Here is a 16406-nt window from a genome sequence, read left to right as displayed (position 1 = left end):
ATGATGTCTCCCAGTTCAGTCAGCTCATCATACCTCAGTCATTGTTGTTTTTCCCTTTTTATTTTGAAATCCTCACCTGTCTTGTCAGTTCCTCGTCCCTGATTTTTGTCATCAATCAACCCTGTGTATCCCAACTGTTCCCCCTTTCTTGATTAGCTCCAGCACATAGCCTCCCATTTTCCCTGCTCCTTTGCCAAATTAAGTTGCCATGTGCATCTTGTCTTGTTCTCAACCTCTGCTCCATTATCTGAGACTGTTACCAACATGTCTTTAACCTTGCTTATTTATTGGACTTTTGAGTCAACCTCTGAGCAGTGCGTACGATGAATAAAATAGATAATATAAATAACCGCCTCATCCCCATAAGCCCTTGTGTACTACATATTGAACATCTGCATTTGGGTCCTTGTCCTGTATCCTGTGACCCTGCTTGCACCAGCCGTGACAGCTGGAGCCTATCCCAGCATGCATTTGGGTGCAAAGCGGAATCAACCCCTGGACCAGGGTGCCAGTCCATTGCTGTGTGAACAGACACCCACTCACACTTAAAATCCCACCCAAGTACATTTTAAGAGTCTTCAAACTCGCACGTGTATGGCGGCTCAGCTAATGACTGAGCCACTGTGCCACCCTTTGTATGAAATGTGGTACACAAACTTGGCTGTTATAACTTACTGGTAACTATTTTCAGAAATAATGCAAGTGGTTCTAGCCATGACAAACCCTGTCCTTTGACACCATGAATGTTGACCACTACTAATGGAAAAAAAACCAAAAACCAATTAATTTCTCACTTAGCAAGACAGGAATATAGTATCTTTGAAAACAACTCTAAATCAAATATTCTTAACAGTTATAGCCAAAAAACTTGACATTTTTTCATGACCCAATGAACTCAAATTTATTATTTAATGTCCTCTTATCTGCTGCAGCTGTTTTTTTTCTTCTGTAAAATTGCTGACGGGCAATAAACAAACAGCTTCTAAAAAATGCCCCATCGGGGCAGGGTCATAACTTCCTTGTATGTCGCTTGTAATGAAGAATAATGCACAGGTTCCTTTCCTTCATGTTTGAGTGTGTATGCTATAATGCACCATCAAGACGGTCAGAATGAAGTCAACGGGAAGTTCCTTCATTCAGAAAACCGGAAAAGTATGCACACAAATCCACATCACACGCGTTTCCTTTCTTTTTTGGATTTTTATCCCCCTTTTCTCCGATTGTACTTGGTCAATTACCCCACTCGTTCGAGCAGTCCTGGTCGCTGCTCCACCCCGTCCGCTGATCCGGGGAGGGCTGCAGACTACCACATACCTCCTCCTATACATGTGGAGTCGCCAGCCGCTTCTTTTCACCTGACAGTGAGGACTTTCGCCAGGGGGAGGTAGCGCGTGGGAGGATCACGCTATTCCCCCCAGTTCCCCCTCGCCCCCGAACAGGCGCCCCGACCGACCACAGGAGGCGCTAGTGCAGCGACCAGGACACATACCCACATCCGGCTTCCCACCCGCAGACACAGCCAGTTGTGTCTGTAGGGACGCCCGACCAAGCCGGAGGTAACACGGGGATTCGAACTGCCGATCCCCGTGTTGGTAGGCACCAGAACAGATCGTTACGCTACCCGGACGCTTCACACAGGTTCTATCGGGTTCTGTTGGTTTCCACTGTAAAAACAGCACCTTCACTTTTCAGAAATACCATTTCACTGCTTGGTTAAAATCCAGTCCGGGGCCAAAATAAAATAAAATGTTGGTATACTCCTGTTTTCAGCGGTTGGGCTTAACACAGTGTTGGTGGAGGGAATTCTATTTAATTCTAATGTAATTTTGTTCTTAAGTATTCCAACAGATCTCCAATGTACTAACTCTTGTAACACAAAGTAAAGACGGACGGTATGAACGCAGTATTAATGTGGGGGGTAAGGTGAGCTCTGTCAGCGGCTCATAAAGACGCCGGGCAAAGAGACAGAAAAGCTTTTCCAACACAGATGTGGAGAAACACTGAGAAATCACTCATCAAATGGCAGCCATGTACTGGGCAGCGTTCAGTGTGTGAGTGAAACCCAGACCACCACATGGTGTCCGCCCGTGGCCGCGGTTAAAGCGACCCATATCTCAAAGTCAGCCACCGCCAGGCATCAGCATAAAGGTAAGTGGCTTGCATGGTAGGTGGATATATTTTGAGTAAAGCAGTTTATCAAAATCAGCAGTTGATAAGCATATGACAATATGGCTTCTGCCGTCTCCCAGCAAAGCGCCGTGGTGTCCTCAACCGAGCGAGACGGTCAGCCGAGAGACGTAATCAGCTTAGAATGACCGGGTAGTTAGCATCAGGTGACACCGGCTGTGCATTCTGGGTGAGCGTAGTAACGTTCAGAGAGCGAGAGAGAGAGGGAGGGAGAGGGGGAGAGGGGGAGAGGGAGAGACAGAGAGAGGGAGGGAGAGGGAGAGACAGAGAGAGGGAGAGAGGGAGGGAGAGGGGGAGAGGGAGAGACAGAGAGAGGGGGAGAGAGAGAGAGACAGAGAGAGGGAGGGAGGGAGAGGGGGAGAGAGAGAGAGAGAGAGGGAGAGAGGGAGGGAGAGGGGGAGAGGGAGAGAGAGGAGGAGGAGGACATATGTACTTTAACCGAGTATCGAGTACTGCAGTTTAATCTGAGTGGATATTGAATATTGAGGCTACAGCTTAGTGTGAACTCACCCTGAAGATGTTTAAAAACACTTGTGATACATTCACAGACCCACATATCAGCGAGACAGACGTGAAGAGCGAGGAGACGACCTCTCTGTCGGGCTCTCTTCGCTCTGCTGACGTCTACAAGTCATTACACCTTCAGCCAGGACCGAGCCTCCTTCTTCAGGACCAAATTCACTCCCTTTCTTAATGTTGTGCAGAACAACTACATGGGCGTTTTTCACCCAGACCACTTGTTCCTCTCAGCTGGACGGCAGGCATAAAACTGTGGGGATTTGTTTTTCACTAAGCAATTTCTCTGGACAGCTGAACAAATGTACAACAACGCTCAGCATCACATAATAGATAAACAAAATAAATAAATAATAACTGGACTTCAAGAACAGTTACACTGGTACCTTTAACACCGACATCACTCACTCTGAACAACAGGGGCTTTGTCTCTAAGCTTGAACCTGAAAACACACACACACACACACACCTCAGCAAGCATCTTGTCACGGTATGCAAATGAGGAAAAAGGAGAAGGTGTACGAGTGCACATTTTTTTGTAAATGCAAGACCTCGTTTTTGGGCCGCTGAGAACCCGCAAGGGATTTTGCACACGTGTGTGTGTGTGTGTGTGTGCGTGTGTGTGAGGGATGCCTCCGGTGTTGGACTTCACAGGGGGAGAGGCTGCCCACTGTCCGGCTCTCTGTCCACACACACACACACACACACACCACATAATCACAGTGGATGTCGGGCCCTATAAATCTGCACGGGCCCAATTAAAGACAGCCTTTAGCATGCCCAGCACCAGCAGCACACGTGTGTCCACAGCACACCGAGTGAATGCAGCACCCTTTGCTCGCTTTCATATGTTTATTTCAGACAATACACTGCAGCATAAAATACAAAAACACAGAGTGGAAACCAGCACATCGTAGCAGTGACGAAAGACACATATGTACATTTATTTATTTTGGTGTGTGTGGTGTGAAGCAGCCTGTACAAAACAACTCATGAAATAAAAGGTGTTCATACCGAAATGCACAACTGAACACAAACTGTTCAGTCTTACACGTGTGACTAAAATGATAAATTACACAAGGAAAAAAAATAAAAAATAAAAAAGACATTAATTTTTGTGATGATTTCCTCTTTCTGAGAATATTTAAATTTCGGATGTGTCCAAAAACCCAAAGAAAAAAAAAAAAGAAAAAAAAAATTTTTTTTTTAAGAGAACATTCAAATCTGATTTTAAAAGTGAGCATCTCAGCAGAAAAAAACAATTTCATGCATTTAACAAGTACAGAACAAAATCTCGGAAGACGCTGATTTAAACAGGTTAAATCAGTTAAAAATTCATTATTACAAATCATTTCTATCTACAAATTAAAAAAAGGCATATAAAGACAGCTGCGCCGTGTGGCGGTGGTGGTGAAGGGGAGGACGTGGCATGTGTGTATGTGGGGGGGGGGCGCCTTCCCTTCACGGCTGTGGACGTGTCTCCTCAGCAGAGGATAGCAGCGTCCCCCTGCTCTTGGTGCCAACATTAAAAAAAAAGGAGGGACGACGTATTAAGCGCTAGACTAGCCTTTCCTGCTCCCTATCCCCCCCAAAAAAGAAAAAGGCTGACGGACCTGCGGAAATATCACAACGCCAACATTATGCGAGATGCTAAACGTGTGCTCGCGCTGGGGAAAATAAACACTTAACTCAGCCGGAGGACTCGAACTGTTTACGGCCCTCCATCCGATTTCCGACCAGGGAAACAAAGGGATAATTAGGGCGGTGTGACGCACGCCCGCCCGTCCGCCCCGTCTCATGCGCGCGCACCCGGCGTGCCCGGCCGGTGCGAGACGCCCCCCCCCCCCAAACTTGATGGTTGCTGAACTTATTTTTAGTGTCATTTGATAAGCTTCCCTGCCTGCGCGGAGACATCCCACTGACCCAGCCACTGGTCATTGTCCATACCGCTTCCCATCAAAGCCGGCGCGCTTTGTCAGGTTTCCACTCGAATATCCATTTCGCATCTGAAGTAGCGTATCCGAAGTGACTGGATCGTTCGAGCCTTTTTCTTCAGCTGCTGCCCCCCCCCGCTCCCCCCCGCTCACACTCACATCATTTGGGAGCGGCGCCATGACAGCGCGCTCGGGGAAAACCTACAATATACATCCACATACATGTATCCCCCTGCTTTTTGGGGGCGGCGCGGGGAGGGGGGGGGGGCGCGTGGCACGGAACATAATTTCTGGAAATGAACAATACTTATCCGTCCGTCGCATCCGTTGCTTTGGGTTTGTGTTTTTTCTGGACACGGCGGCGCCCCGTCCTCCTCCTCTCTGTGTCTGGAGAACGCGGTACTAGGTCATTCAATGTCAGACGGCGTGCAAAAGAGACAGCCAACTCTTCACAGGCTGCTGCTTGCTGTTGCCTTTAATTATTTTAATTAAACTTTGATACTCCGGTGCCGGGGAGAGCTAGTGGGTTGTGACGTGGTGGCGGCCGCGGCTCCCTCGGAGGATTGAGACGGCGGCGGGAGCCCGCGGACGGCTCGCGTCCGTTTCCCTCAAAACTCCTGGGCCGGTAGGCTTGTTTACCGGGGGGGGGCTGCGGCGCCAACGCCTAGACGAGCACAAAACAGACTGCAGCAAAATAGGGGCACAAAAAACAACAACAACAACAACAAAACACCAAGCGCCATGTCAAGGACCAGAGGCATCCACCCCTCAAACCTAGCTGGACATGATGGTGGTCCCAGGCTGTGTGTCCCGCGGCGCAGTAACGCTCTATTAATTTCCTTGTCCGGGGCAACATAATGAAAGGAAGGTGTCTTCAGAAGAAAAAAGAACTAAAGGGCAAAGTCTCGGTGCCGTCCAATACCTCAGGGGCGTCCTGTCTACAGTTTGTCATGCGTGTGCACTTCTCAGCGTTAAAATGACAGGATCGCCAGTCAAAAGGGTCCCGCCGGGCATTCAGGGCCAGTCGAGTTGGAGGGCCCCCATCAGGAGACACCGCCAAAAGGCAACCGACTTCTGCACTTGCAACGCCCACCGGGACCATTTCTACTTCCCCGCCGCCAAAGGCAAACAGCCCCCTTTTTCTTCTTCTTCGTTTTTTTTTTTTGGTGTGTTTTCAGAAAGCTCCCGTCTGGGCTCGTGAGGTCGGGGTTTTTCACACGAGGCACAATATGGTAAGAATATGTCAAGTCTTCGGCGTGTGCGGAAAGATAACAATGCGGGTGGCGTGCTGTTTTTTTTTTTTCGCTTGTTTTTTTTACTTTAACTTGTGTAAAATATATATATATGTACAATAAAAAAATCAAAACTGTAAAAAAAACCATATATATTATTGTGGATGTTTATAAGAGAATCCTCCCGTGAGCAGTATATTTCCAAAAGGCGGGGAAACCAAAGGGACGTGGAAGACGAAAGGCGTCTCTTTGACTACGGTATGGAGGACAAACACACATGGAGACGGGCGTTTTGTTTTTACTAACGGGACATTAGATCTTCAGAAACCTGCGTGTCTCTTCTATCCACACGGTGGTGGAACGTCGGCGTCTTTCCGAGAGACGTCCTCGTCCTCCTAGTGATGCGGCACGCGGCTGAAATTAATACAGCGGCCCTGAGAAACACAAAACACACACACACACCATTAACACCGGTATAATGAACTTGTGCCCTAACATTTACATGCATATTTCAATAAACAAACATAATTGTTTCGTTTTCAAACAAATACATATCCCCTATAATTATCTAGAAAGTCAAAGTGAATTATTTAAAAACTAATTTGTACAAATTTGTTTTTTATCAAGATGAATTCCTATTTCCCCTGTTGATATTAATACTTTTCTGTGAGAATAAAAGCATCAAATACTACTCAAATACTACTACTATTTCTTTACAGGCACAATATGTTATATACTGAATATATATATATTCAGTGTGTGTTTTTATATATATATTCAGTGTGTGTGTGTGTGTGTGTGTGTGTGTGTGTATATATATATATACACACACACACACACACACACAGGAAAATAATTTTTGAAATTTATTTATTTGCTAGTATACATATATTACACACACAATGAAATTTATTTAAAAACATTTTTTGTCTTTAAATTAGTGAAAATGTCAGTTTCTGGAAATTGTGACACACTAGTTTGATATGAATTATTATTATACGTATACATTCAAAAGTGACAAAATACATTTTTGCAAATATCCTTTCAGACCACAAATGTCTGTATAAATGCCATGGACTGAAGCATCGGAACCCACAGAGAGGACACGTTTCCTCTGCATGGACTTAAACACACACACACACACACACACACACACACACACACACACACACACACACACACACACACACACACAGAGAAAGGGAAGAGCGACATGTCAGTGTGGTGGGCTGGTGGGTGCGGGGTCAGCAGCTGTCTGAGGACTGCTCATAAAACAGTAGGCACACTGACACCAAGAGGGAGCTCTAGTACAGCTAATACACTTCAGCCCACACACACACACGCACGCACACGCACACGCACACACACACACACAGCCTGTCACTCAGCCGTCTCTCTGTTTCTCTTTACCTATCAATCTACTGTCTCTCTCTCTCTGTCTCACTCTCTGTCTTTCATTCATGTCTCTGTATCTGTCTCACCTTTCCTCTCGATCGCTCCTTTATCTTTTCCATGTTTCAGTATGTCTCCCTATCCATCTTTTCTCTCGTCCATTTCTACTTTATCTCCTAATCTGTCACTCCTCCTCCTCCTTTTTTCATGTCTGTCCATTTCTCTGGCCCTGCCCCTTCCTTTTTTTTGTTCCTGTGACTTCATTTTCTTTCCACTGTGTCCTTGTCTTTCTTTCTCAGTCTCTCACCTTCTCTCTCTCTCTCACTCCTTTGTTTCTCTCCCTGCCTGGAAGACAAAAGCCCATGCAGTCTTCCCACAAAGGTCTCACTCACGCCGCCCCAGTGGCCGCCATCGACGGAGGTGTTACAGCCCCCCCCCCCTCCATCCCGTCATCTCAAACTCCCCCAGCATCCGTGCAGCGACTGCAGCCAGGCCGCAGGCGAGCTGCTGGTGCACGCCGGGCGCCTGCAACTAAGCAAGTTGGAGAAACTTCCATTTCCTCAGCGCTGGCAAGTGTGAGAGAAGGGGTTATGGGCTGGGTGGGGAGGGGGCTCAGCTTCGTCTCCGCCTGGTAAGCCCGCGGACGTGCGCCCTCTGCAACTAATCTCACACAGTCAACAAATACGGCATATCAGATGCCGTTTTGGCTGCGGCCAGCAGAGCGGCAAAACTCAGTGGCTTTCACGAGGTTTAAGGCACAGAGACTTCAGCGCTCTCTTTCTCTTTTTCCTCCCTCTCTCTCTCTCTCTCTCTCTCCGTCTCTGTCTCTCTCTCTGTCTCTCTCTCACACACAGCTGAACGGCTGGGGGTGCGGCTGGGGGCTGAAGCAGGTGCGCCACAATACGGTCAAACCCATTCCAGCTCCCCTGCTCCCAGATGACTGAGGCCTGACTTGGCAAGGGTGCGCACAACACAAACACACACACACACACACACACACACACACACACACACACACACACACACACACACACACACACACACACACACACACTCATAACTGGGCCACATTGCACTTAGAGAATCAGAGAGAGGCTCAGAGTGACAGAGGAGGCCAAATAGAGAGAGACAGAAAAAAGACAGAGAGAGATGGACAAAGAAAGACAGACAGAAAAAAGACAGAGAGAGAGAGAGAGAGAGAGAGAGAGAGGGAGACAAAGAAAGACGGATAGAAAGAGAGAGAGACGCAGTCCACCTGTGCCACCAACAGCAGCAGAGCAGTAGTCTGAATATGTCAGCATGAGATGTCAGAGAAATCTCATCAGACAGCATGAGGGGTGGAGGTGGGGGTGAGGAAGGTGGAAAGATGGATAGGTGATGAGACGGGGGGTGGGTGTGGTGCGGTGGGGTGGGGCGGAGGTCTTCCCCCCTCCCCCCGGTCGGAAAGACGTATCGTCTTCCAAATGAAGACGGTGATTGATAAGGTCCATTACGGTCACTCAACTGGCTTGGTATTGAAATAAATGGGGTGCACAGAAGACTGGAACTTCATAATTACGTTGAGACCAGAACTCCAGACAGCACACTGACAGCATCGGCCGCCGGCGCTGCGCCCGCATAGTCCTCGCCCAACACAATACTGTACATGATTTGACCTATTTTTGGGAATAATATGTTTGCGGGAAAACCAGAACGCATCATTTTTGAAGACTGCACAACCGAGTACAAGTCTGAAACAGCACCACAACTACATACTAATTTCCACATCTACTTCCTGTTTTGAAATCACTCGTTCTTCCTATGAAGCTCTTTAGAGAGGCGGGGGCTCGTCGTCGGTTTAGCGAGCGGTGGGTCTCTGGCAGACTGTGTTAGTGGCACTTGTCTTTCTGCAGATGTCCCCCCACCACCACCTATCTAGTCGCCAGAAGCTGCAGGGGTCTACCTTTGCCCAGTCCCCGTGGAGCGTGTTTGTACTGGGAGCGTTAGCCCGGATGCGGGCCGGAGGACACTGTATGTGATTTTACATCTCATCTCTGACAGGAAGCCGTCTTTCACACTTCGCTTCTCCACCAGGAAGTAAGATCCAGGATATAGGAAGGGGGGCCTGAGAACATGGACCTGCATCAGCGCCCCACACTTACGGCCCATTTCCTTGAGATGAAATCCAGCTAATCTGTTTGCTTTGACATGAGAAATAAGATCCCCTCAGGAACAGTCGGGGGCTTCATGTTGTTGGGGAACATGAGTTTCTTCAAGCATGACGGAGTAATTTTGCCACCAATAGTTTAGTTTTCAACCAACCCTACATAAAACTGTATGAGGGGTTGCGCTACAGCAAGGGTTTGCCCCAGGTATCTGACCACTCGGGCACTCACTTGACAGGTTGGTATTCGGATATAATTTCAGTATTTAGATGCTTCATGCCCCCCCCCCCAACAAAGCCACGCCAGGTGTTTTTATATACAGCATCTTGACTAACTACCCTTTAGCGTACATAGCCCATCATCCTTGTCCTCGTTGTAGACTACGAGTTGGGATAGAGAACGACATGCATGCAGGTGTCATGCTGAAATGTACTCCCCGCCAGAATCCCCCCCCCCCCCCACTAGTCTGTTGTTCACTTTTCTATGGAGATAAATCCTGTTTTCAGAAGGACTTGGCTCATTTGGGTGTTGTCTGCAACGGGCTCGCTGCCATGCTAATGACAGCCTACCTTGAGAGAAGACTCGGGTCTCATAGAGCGTGCTATCATTTATAATCGTGACCTCCATTTAGCCAAAATCTTGGATCTTGTGACACACCCCAACCTTATAATGTGCATTTCTAAAACTACTCGGCTCTTTATGGCAGTGGGACAAAATGAGAAGGGGGGGGGGGGTAAGATTTTGGCAAAGCATTTTTTTATGGCTGCTAAAATTATAAGCACCCTCCACATTTTAGGCTATTTTGTTCCCAAGCTGTTCCCATGTTGATGGTTTCATAAAAGTTTCTTTTTTAAGAGTGTTACATAAGTTATTATTACTGTTGTTGTTATTATTATTTATTATCATTAGTATTATTATGATTTCTTGTCATGAAACAATTTATTGCGTACCTTTAAATGTGGGTTTGGTTACAGCACTGTACTGGGGCTCACACCCAAAACTGCCATTTCCTCTGTGAAACTGCAACACACATCCTGTCCTGCAGGAACCTCACATACAAATCTGTGCAAACTGCGACTGAGCTACAAAGACGTAATGGACTGGTGCACAAGAAACAGATCACAGATATCTGTACCATGTGATTCATTTTGTATATTTTTACTCTTTCCTTTAGAAATAAACCAAACTTAAAACAGAGATTTAATTTTTGCATGTGCTTATCTATATTTGTACCACCGTTTCTTAAATAAACTGTCTCAAATGCTTTAGGTGACTGGAAATAAACACGTCCGACAATGAATTCGGATTTTTCTTTTTAAATGTTGCATTGGCTTGTAGTGTTACTTCACTGTAGCGTTGTCACACTTATCATATCAGGACTTGATAAGTTGCACAATAACTCATCCAGTTAGGTTGCACGTAGAAATCTCCCATCTGGACTGTAGAACGGAAATGCTTTGCAAGCTTGGGAGTTGTAATCCAGTTGCAAGATGCTTATTTTGCAATGATAAGCTATGGGCTTTGAAAGAATTTATTACCAGAGCAGAAAATTTCTTTTCTCTCAGTTGGGCTTTGCAGGCTATACTGTTGCCCATCTAATCCAGGGTTTAGTAAATCCAACAGAACCAGCATTTACAAAACTACATCAATACCTGCTTGTCTCATTCTGCAAAGTCTAAATCTAACTTGCAAGACAGCTAAATTATATTTGAGTCTTCTCCTGGATCCCCACCTTGTCATGGTGGAGAAGCTTGCATGTACCAATGATCCCAAGAGCTATGCCGTCCAGAGCTTGGCTCTTGGTAGGGTCCCCCAAGGTGGATAGGTCAAGGGGGAGGTTCCAGACGAAGCGTGATCCAACAAAGACCTCAACGGCAGAACTGGCGGAAGGCTATCACCAGATCACAACAGCAGTGAAGGCTGCAACAGAAGGTGGTCGTCTTGGTTCTCCATGGCACTGGACACCCCCTGTCAAGGACCGTGTGGTGACTGCAGGTGCATCAGCCTCTCCATGTAAAAAGCTGTCACGCGCAGGCGTCCTCTCATTATGCGGCTCAAGGAATGGCCTCTACATCCACCTGAGGACCCGGAGGGACCCAGAGGGAGGACGGTCACACTTGACCCCGAGTGACCGCCGATGATTTGAGAGCACCCACTTTTACTGCATGCATGCTTAAGTATAGCTACACATCCCCATAGGAAATGGTCAAAGTTTGCTGTGTTGTCAGTCACTGACAGCTTAACAGGAATGTTCTGATGACTTCTTAGTTACCCTTCTTCTGCTGATATGCTCAAATACACCAAAACCAAAACAGTATATCGTTCATCTGGGGTTGATGCATGAGAAATACAAAAATGGGGATTTTTACATGGCTGTGAACTAAAGTTGGATTTAGTCCAGTGTTTCAGCTTCATGGAGCTGCTGGACTTTTCAATTAATTAACAGAAAACAGAAATGAAATAATCTGCAAAGTCTGTTGAGCCAACGTAATTAACATATAACTCCACTCCAAGACTGCATGTTGCTGAGAATTATTTCGCGAGGAAGAGACATGCAACAGTCTAGTCCAAGGTGTGAGTTATGTCGACGTTAAATTAACCATCTCGCTCACTCTCAGTTTAACAGTAAAATCTAAAAAAAAAAAAAAAAAAAAACAACAACAAAAAAAACAAAACAAAAACGAAGGCCCTCAGCCATCATCAAATCCCTGCCTGTCAAGCGGTGGACACAAGACATGTGCTGTGCTTTACTCCGTGTCCTCGGCCACATATTGAACAAATTAGAAGTTCAGCACGGCAGGAGCGGCACAGCTGCAGGAGGACAGAGGAGACAAGTCAGAGTGTGAGCAGTCCTGCGTGGACGAGGAGGGGCCCTCCTCTCCTCTCACAATCCCTGGTCCACATGCTGCCCACACAGCTCTACCATCTGGCCTGCTGGGAAATCACAGCCACCTGAGACTCTGCCAAAAACACATGACGGCCGCTAACAAATCGGCCATTTCTTCATCATAGAGATAAATAAAGATCATACAAGTGGACTGGTGTGGTTGAGGAGGGAAGAAACAACGACTGTTGCTCACTACTGCAGAAGAGCTAAGGAAACATCAAAGCCGATGGGTTAAAACGTTTCTCTCATTAAAAAAAAGAAAGAAAGACATTTTGTTGACTGTTTGCTGCAGGGGCAACTGTCGGGTATCTGTTAGAATAAGCCTCATATGCAAAAAGGTCATTACATTTGATTACTATATGTATCATGCAGTCTTCTCCTTTTTGGCAATGGGCACACAATACATGATATGTATAAGTAATTTATACATTTTGTGTATAAACTTGAATAAAATATTTCAAGAATAAGGCGTCCGAGTAGCGTAGCAGTCTATTCTGTTGCCTACCAACACGAGGAATCGCCGGTTCAAATCCCTGCATTACCTCCGGCTTGGTTGGGTGTCCCTACAGACACAATTGGCCGTGTCTGCAGGTGGGAACCGGGATGTGGGTATGTGTCCTGGTTGCTGCACTAGCACCTCCTCTGGTCTGCCAGGACGCCTGTTCGGGGCGGGGGGGGACAGCGTGATCCTCCCACACGCTATGTCCCCCTGGCGAAACTCCTCACTGTCAGGCGAAAAGAAGCGGCTGGTGACTCCCCATGTATCGGAGGAGGCATGTGGTAGTCTGCAGCCCTCCCCGGATCGACAGAGGGGGGTGCCGCAGCGACCAGGATGGCTCGGCAGAGTCGGGTAGTTGGCCACGTAAAATTGGGGAGGAAAAAAGGGGGGAAACCCCCCCCCCCAAAAAAAATGTTGGTGAGTAAAACCTGTGGGGATATTATACCATTTAATCTTTTTCTAGTTTTAGTCAGATACCAGGAGATGAAGCCGTTTGGTTAAATTTTTCTCTTGCTTTGTAAACCAATATGGACGGCAACTTGTCGACAGTAAACCGGAGGGGCCGGTGTCGGGTATCTGCTGGAGTACGCCCCTTAATACACCCGAAGCTGTGCGGTAACGTTAGCGTTTAATGTTAGCGTTGATTTAGACACAGCGATGATGCCCGTAATTCAGATGTGCGGTAATAATGAGAAGCTGCTCCTGAGAGCTTGGTTGTCGTAATTTATGGGCACATAAAACTCCCGCCCCTGACACCGTATTCACACCACAGGTCTTTCAGACAGCAACGCGGAGTCCAATTGAGGTCTTCTGTGAAAATAAAGCGGCATATGATAAGCAATCAAGCCCTGATGGCGACTCGATCAAGCCGGGGGGACGGAGAGAGGGAGTGAGGGATGGCTTCTCATCTTGGGCCAGCAGTAAAACGCCATGCTGGCAGGCTGTGACATAATGTACACAGATTGTGTGTTGTTGCGAGTGCATTTTCCAAAGGGCAAAGGGATGCTTTGCTGGAAGTGACAAACGGAGAACGCAGTGGAAGAACTGGTGGTGGAGAGAGAGACTGGACTGAACCCTGATACTAGTCAGTCAGTTGGGTCCTACATGCAGACTAACATCCAGGCCTTAAATAAGACCACCGTCCAGCCACACATCCAGCTTGTGTCATTTTTCTCTGGATATTCCCATGCGTAATAGAATAGAATAGAACAGAATAGAATACACGTTATTTGTCATTTGTATATACTACATACAACGAATATGTTCTCTGCATTTAACCCATCCTATTGTATAGGAGCAGTGGGCAGCTGCAGCACCCGGGGACCAACTCCAGTTCTTCTTTCTACTGCCTTGCTCAGGGGCACTGGCAGGAGTATTAACCCTAACATCCATGTCTTTTTGATGGTGGGAGGAAACCGGAGCACCCAGAGGAAACCCATGCAGACACGGGGAGAACATGCAAACTCTACACTTAAAGGACCTGGGACGGGCTCGGGTTCGAACCCAGGACCTTCTTGCTATGATGCAACAGCACCAACCACTGGGCCACCGTGCCACCCTAAGGACAGCATAAGGACAACAGTGTCACTTTTTTATTTTGAAATGGAAATTAATAACCTAGTATATCTATAATCCGAACCCTTCCAAAACACTTTTCTTGACTGCCATTCGACTATGACAGGGGTAGGCAACATGGTCCAGAAAGGTCCGGTGTGGGTGCAGGTCTTTGTTCCAACCAAGCAGTTACACACCTGATTCTATTAGTCAACCAATAGTCTTTGCTAAGGACCTTGATTTGTAGACTCAGGTGTGTTACTCCTTGGTTGGAACAAAGACCTGCACCCACACCGGACTTTTCTGGACCATGTTGCCTATCCCTGGACTACAACCTCGGATCAGACGAGACAACCCACTGGATTTAAGCATATTACTATGGCGACAGGCATGGGCACAAGTCCATGAATACTGGGCTGACATCCAGCGCTTTACCTGTGACCCCGTCCATAGGGTTAGTGGTTGCGTCAGGAAGGGCATCCGACGTAAAATTTTGCCAAATCATTACGCGGATTGACAAGACCACTATTGGTGCTGTGCCCTCACAGGGTACTGACAGAAACTATCAAATCCGCCGTGGCAACCCCTGGGAAACAGGAAACAAGCCAAAAGTAGAAGAAAAAGACATAGTTATATAGTGCTTTTTAAATTGTGTGACTTCTAATTTGATCTCTGCGAGTTATCCACCAACTAAAATCTTTGTTTTGTTCTCTGTGCAAACAGATACATCTTCAGATGTGTATATATCTGAAGATTGTTGTGTTGTAGTGTTGTTATTCTATGTTAAGTACACACAGAGCCACGAAACCAGAGCCACAGTCCATGTTCTGACTCTGAGATGGTTGTACACAGGACCATGATGAGATGTGAGGCCTCCTGCTGCAGGTCGTCTTGCACAAGGTCCTGTAAGAGCCAATGTGTCTTCATCCACAGCCATGTCCCCATATCTGTCAACAAGCTCTGGAGCGAGGCGCTACACCCCTAAATGGTCACTGATGGTAGATCATTTTGGATGATAACGCCAGTTCAATGCTGTGAAGAGCAATGTCTCGATGCATGCTCAGTAATCTAGGTAAGAAAATCAAAGAGGGTTGAATCAGTTCATCTGGAAAAGTCTTCATCTTCAGTCTTGTAGACTGACGATGAAGACTTTTAGACTTAAGAGGTCACTTAGTTGAGTGATGAAACATCTGTCAATAAACGCTGTATCCAGATGAACTGGCTCAACCTTCTCTGAGGTGAAGAGCAACGTGTCATTTCTACTTGAATGCTGCCCTTTACCTTTCAGCGGTGTGAATAGCCACAAAAATGAACAAACACACAAAACTAGACAAGACACGCAAATTCAAATCGGAAGGTGGTGCATACGTGGCATTTTTGCCAACATCTGCCATCTTCAAAAGCCCCTCAGTAGACATCAGCTCGCCCTGTGAACTGCGAGTGCGAGACAACTCTTTTGGGTCGCAGGGCCTAAAACAACAATGCACAAAACTCAGCCGGCCCGGCTCCTGTGTTGAGGGGATATGGGGAGCGAGTTGTTTACTTGGTTTCAGTCAGTACCACTCACTACCCCCCCTGATGTATAAAGGACATAATGCCCCAGGAAAGCCAAAATGTTACACATAGCTCTTTTTTAACATGTAAAAAAGTGTAAAACGGCTCTTGACTCTTTGTTAGTTGTGTGTGAGTTGTGTTCTGGTCCAAGGATAAGTGGCAGCCTCTGAAGTCTGACGGCCGACAAAGTGGAACTGTAGATCCAGCTGTTTCCTGCTTGCCTGGGCCTCCTGCTCTCTCTCTCTCTCTCTCTCTCTCTCTCTCTCTCTCTCTCTCTCTCTCTCTCTCTCTCTCTCTCTCTCTCTCGCTCTCTTTCTCCTCCCCTGGTTTTTTGTCAGAGTAAGTGCACATCATTGGCAGCTAAGAGCTCTGGGCATCGTCCCTCTGGTTGTTCCAGAGAAATGCCAAACGTTTTGGCGTCAGCACCGCTCTCACAGACGGCGCGGGAAGGCACAGATGGCACTAATGGACGAGCAGAATCCAACCGGGGCGGGGGGGTGTGTGCGA

At 47.0% G+C, this 16406-nt stretch overlaps 1 protein-coding gene across 4 annotated transcripts in view; it reads right to left on the bottom strand.

Annotated features, from left to right (window-relative positions):
• antxr2a (ANTXR cell adhesion molecule 2a) overlaps positions 1-16406 on the bottom strand; it is a 129427-nt gene that overhangs the window by 29066 nt on the left and 83955 nt on the right. The window contains exon 17 of one of the 4 annotated variants that reach the window (XM_056286682.1): positions 3547-6303. The exons of the other annotated variants lie outside the window; for them this stretch is intronic. Coding sequence (XP_056142657.1) covers positions 6265-6303 — 39 coding nt within the window. The 3' untranslated portion in view covers positions 3547-6264. Of the gene's footprint in view, positions 1-3546; positions 6304-16406 lie in introns of those variants that run through there. 4 annotated transcript variants of the gene reach the window in all.

Source organism: Lampris incognitus, chromosome 1, assembly GCF_029633865.1.
Source record: "Lampris incognitus isolate fLamInc1 chromosome 1, fLamInc1.hap2, whole genome shotgun sequence".
Classification (NCBI taxonomy): domain Eukaryota; kingdom Metazoa; phylum Chordata; class Actinopteri; order Lampriformes; family Lampridae; genus Lampris; species Lampris incognitus.
Note: the sequence above shows the minus strand (reverse complement) of the source record. Positions and strands in the feature narration are given on the sequence as shown.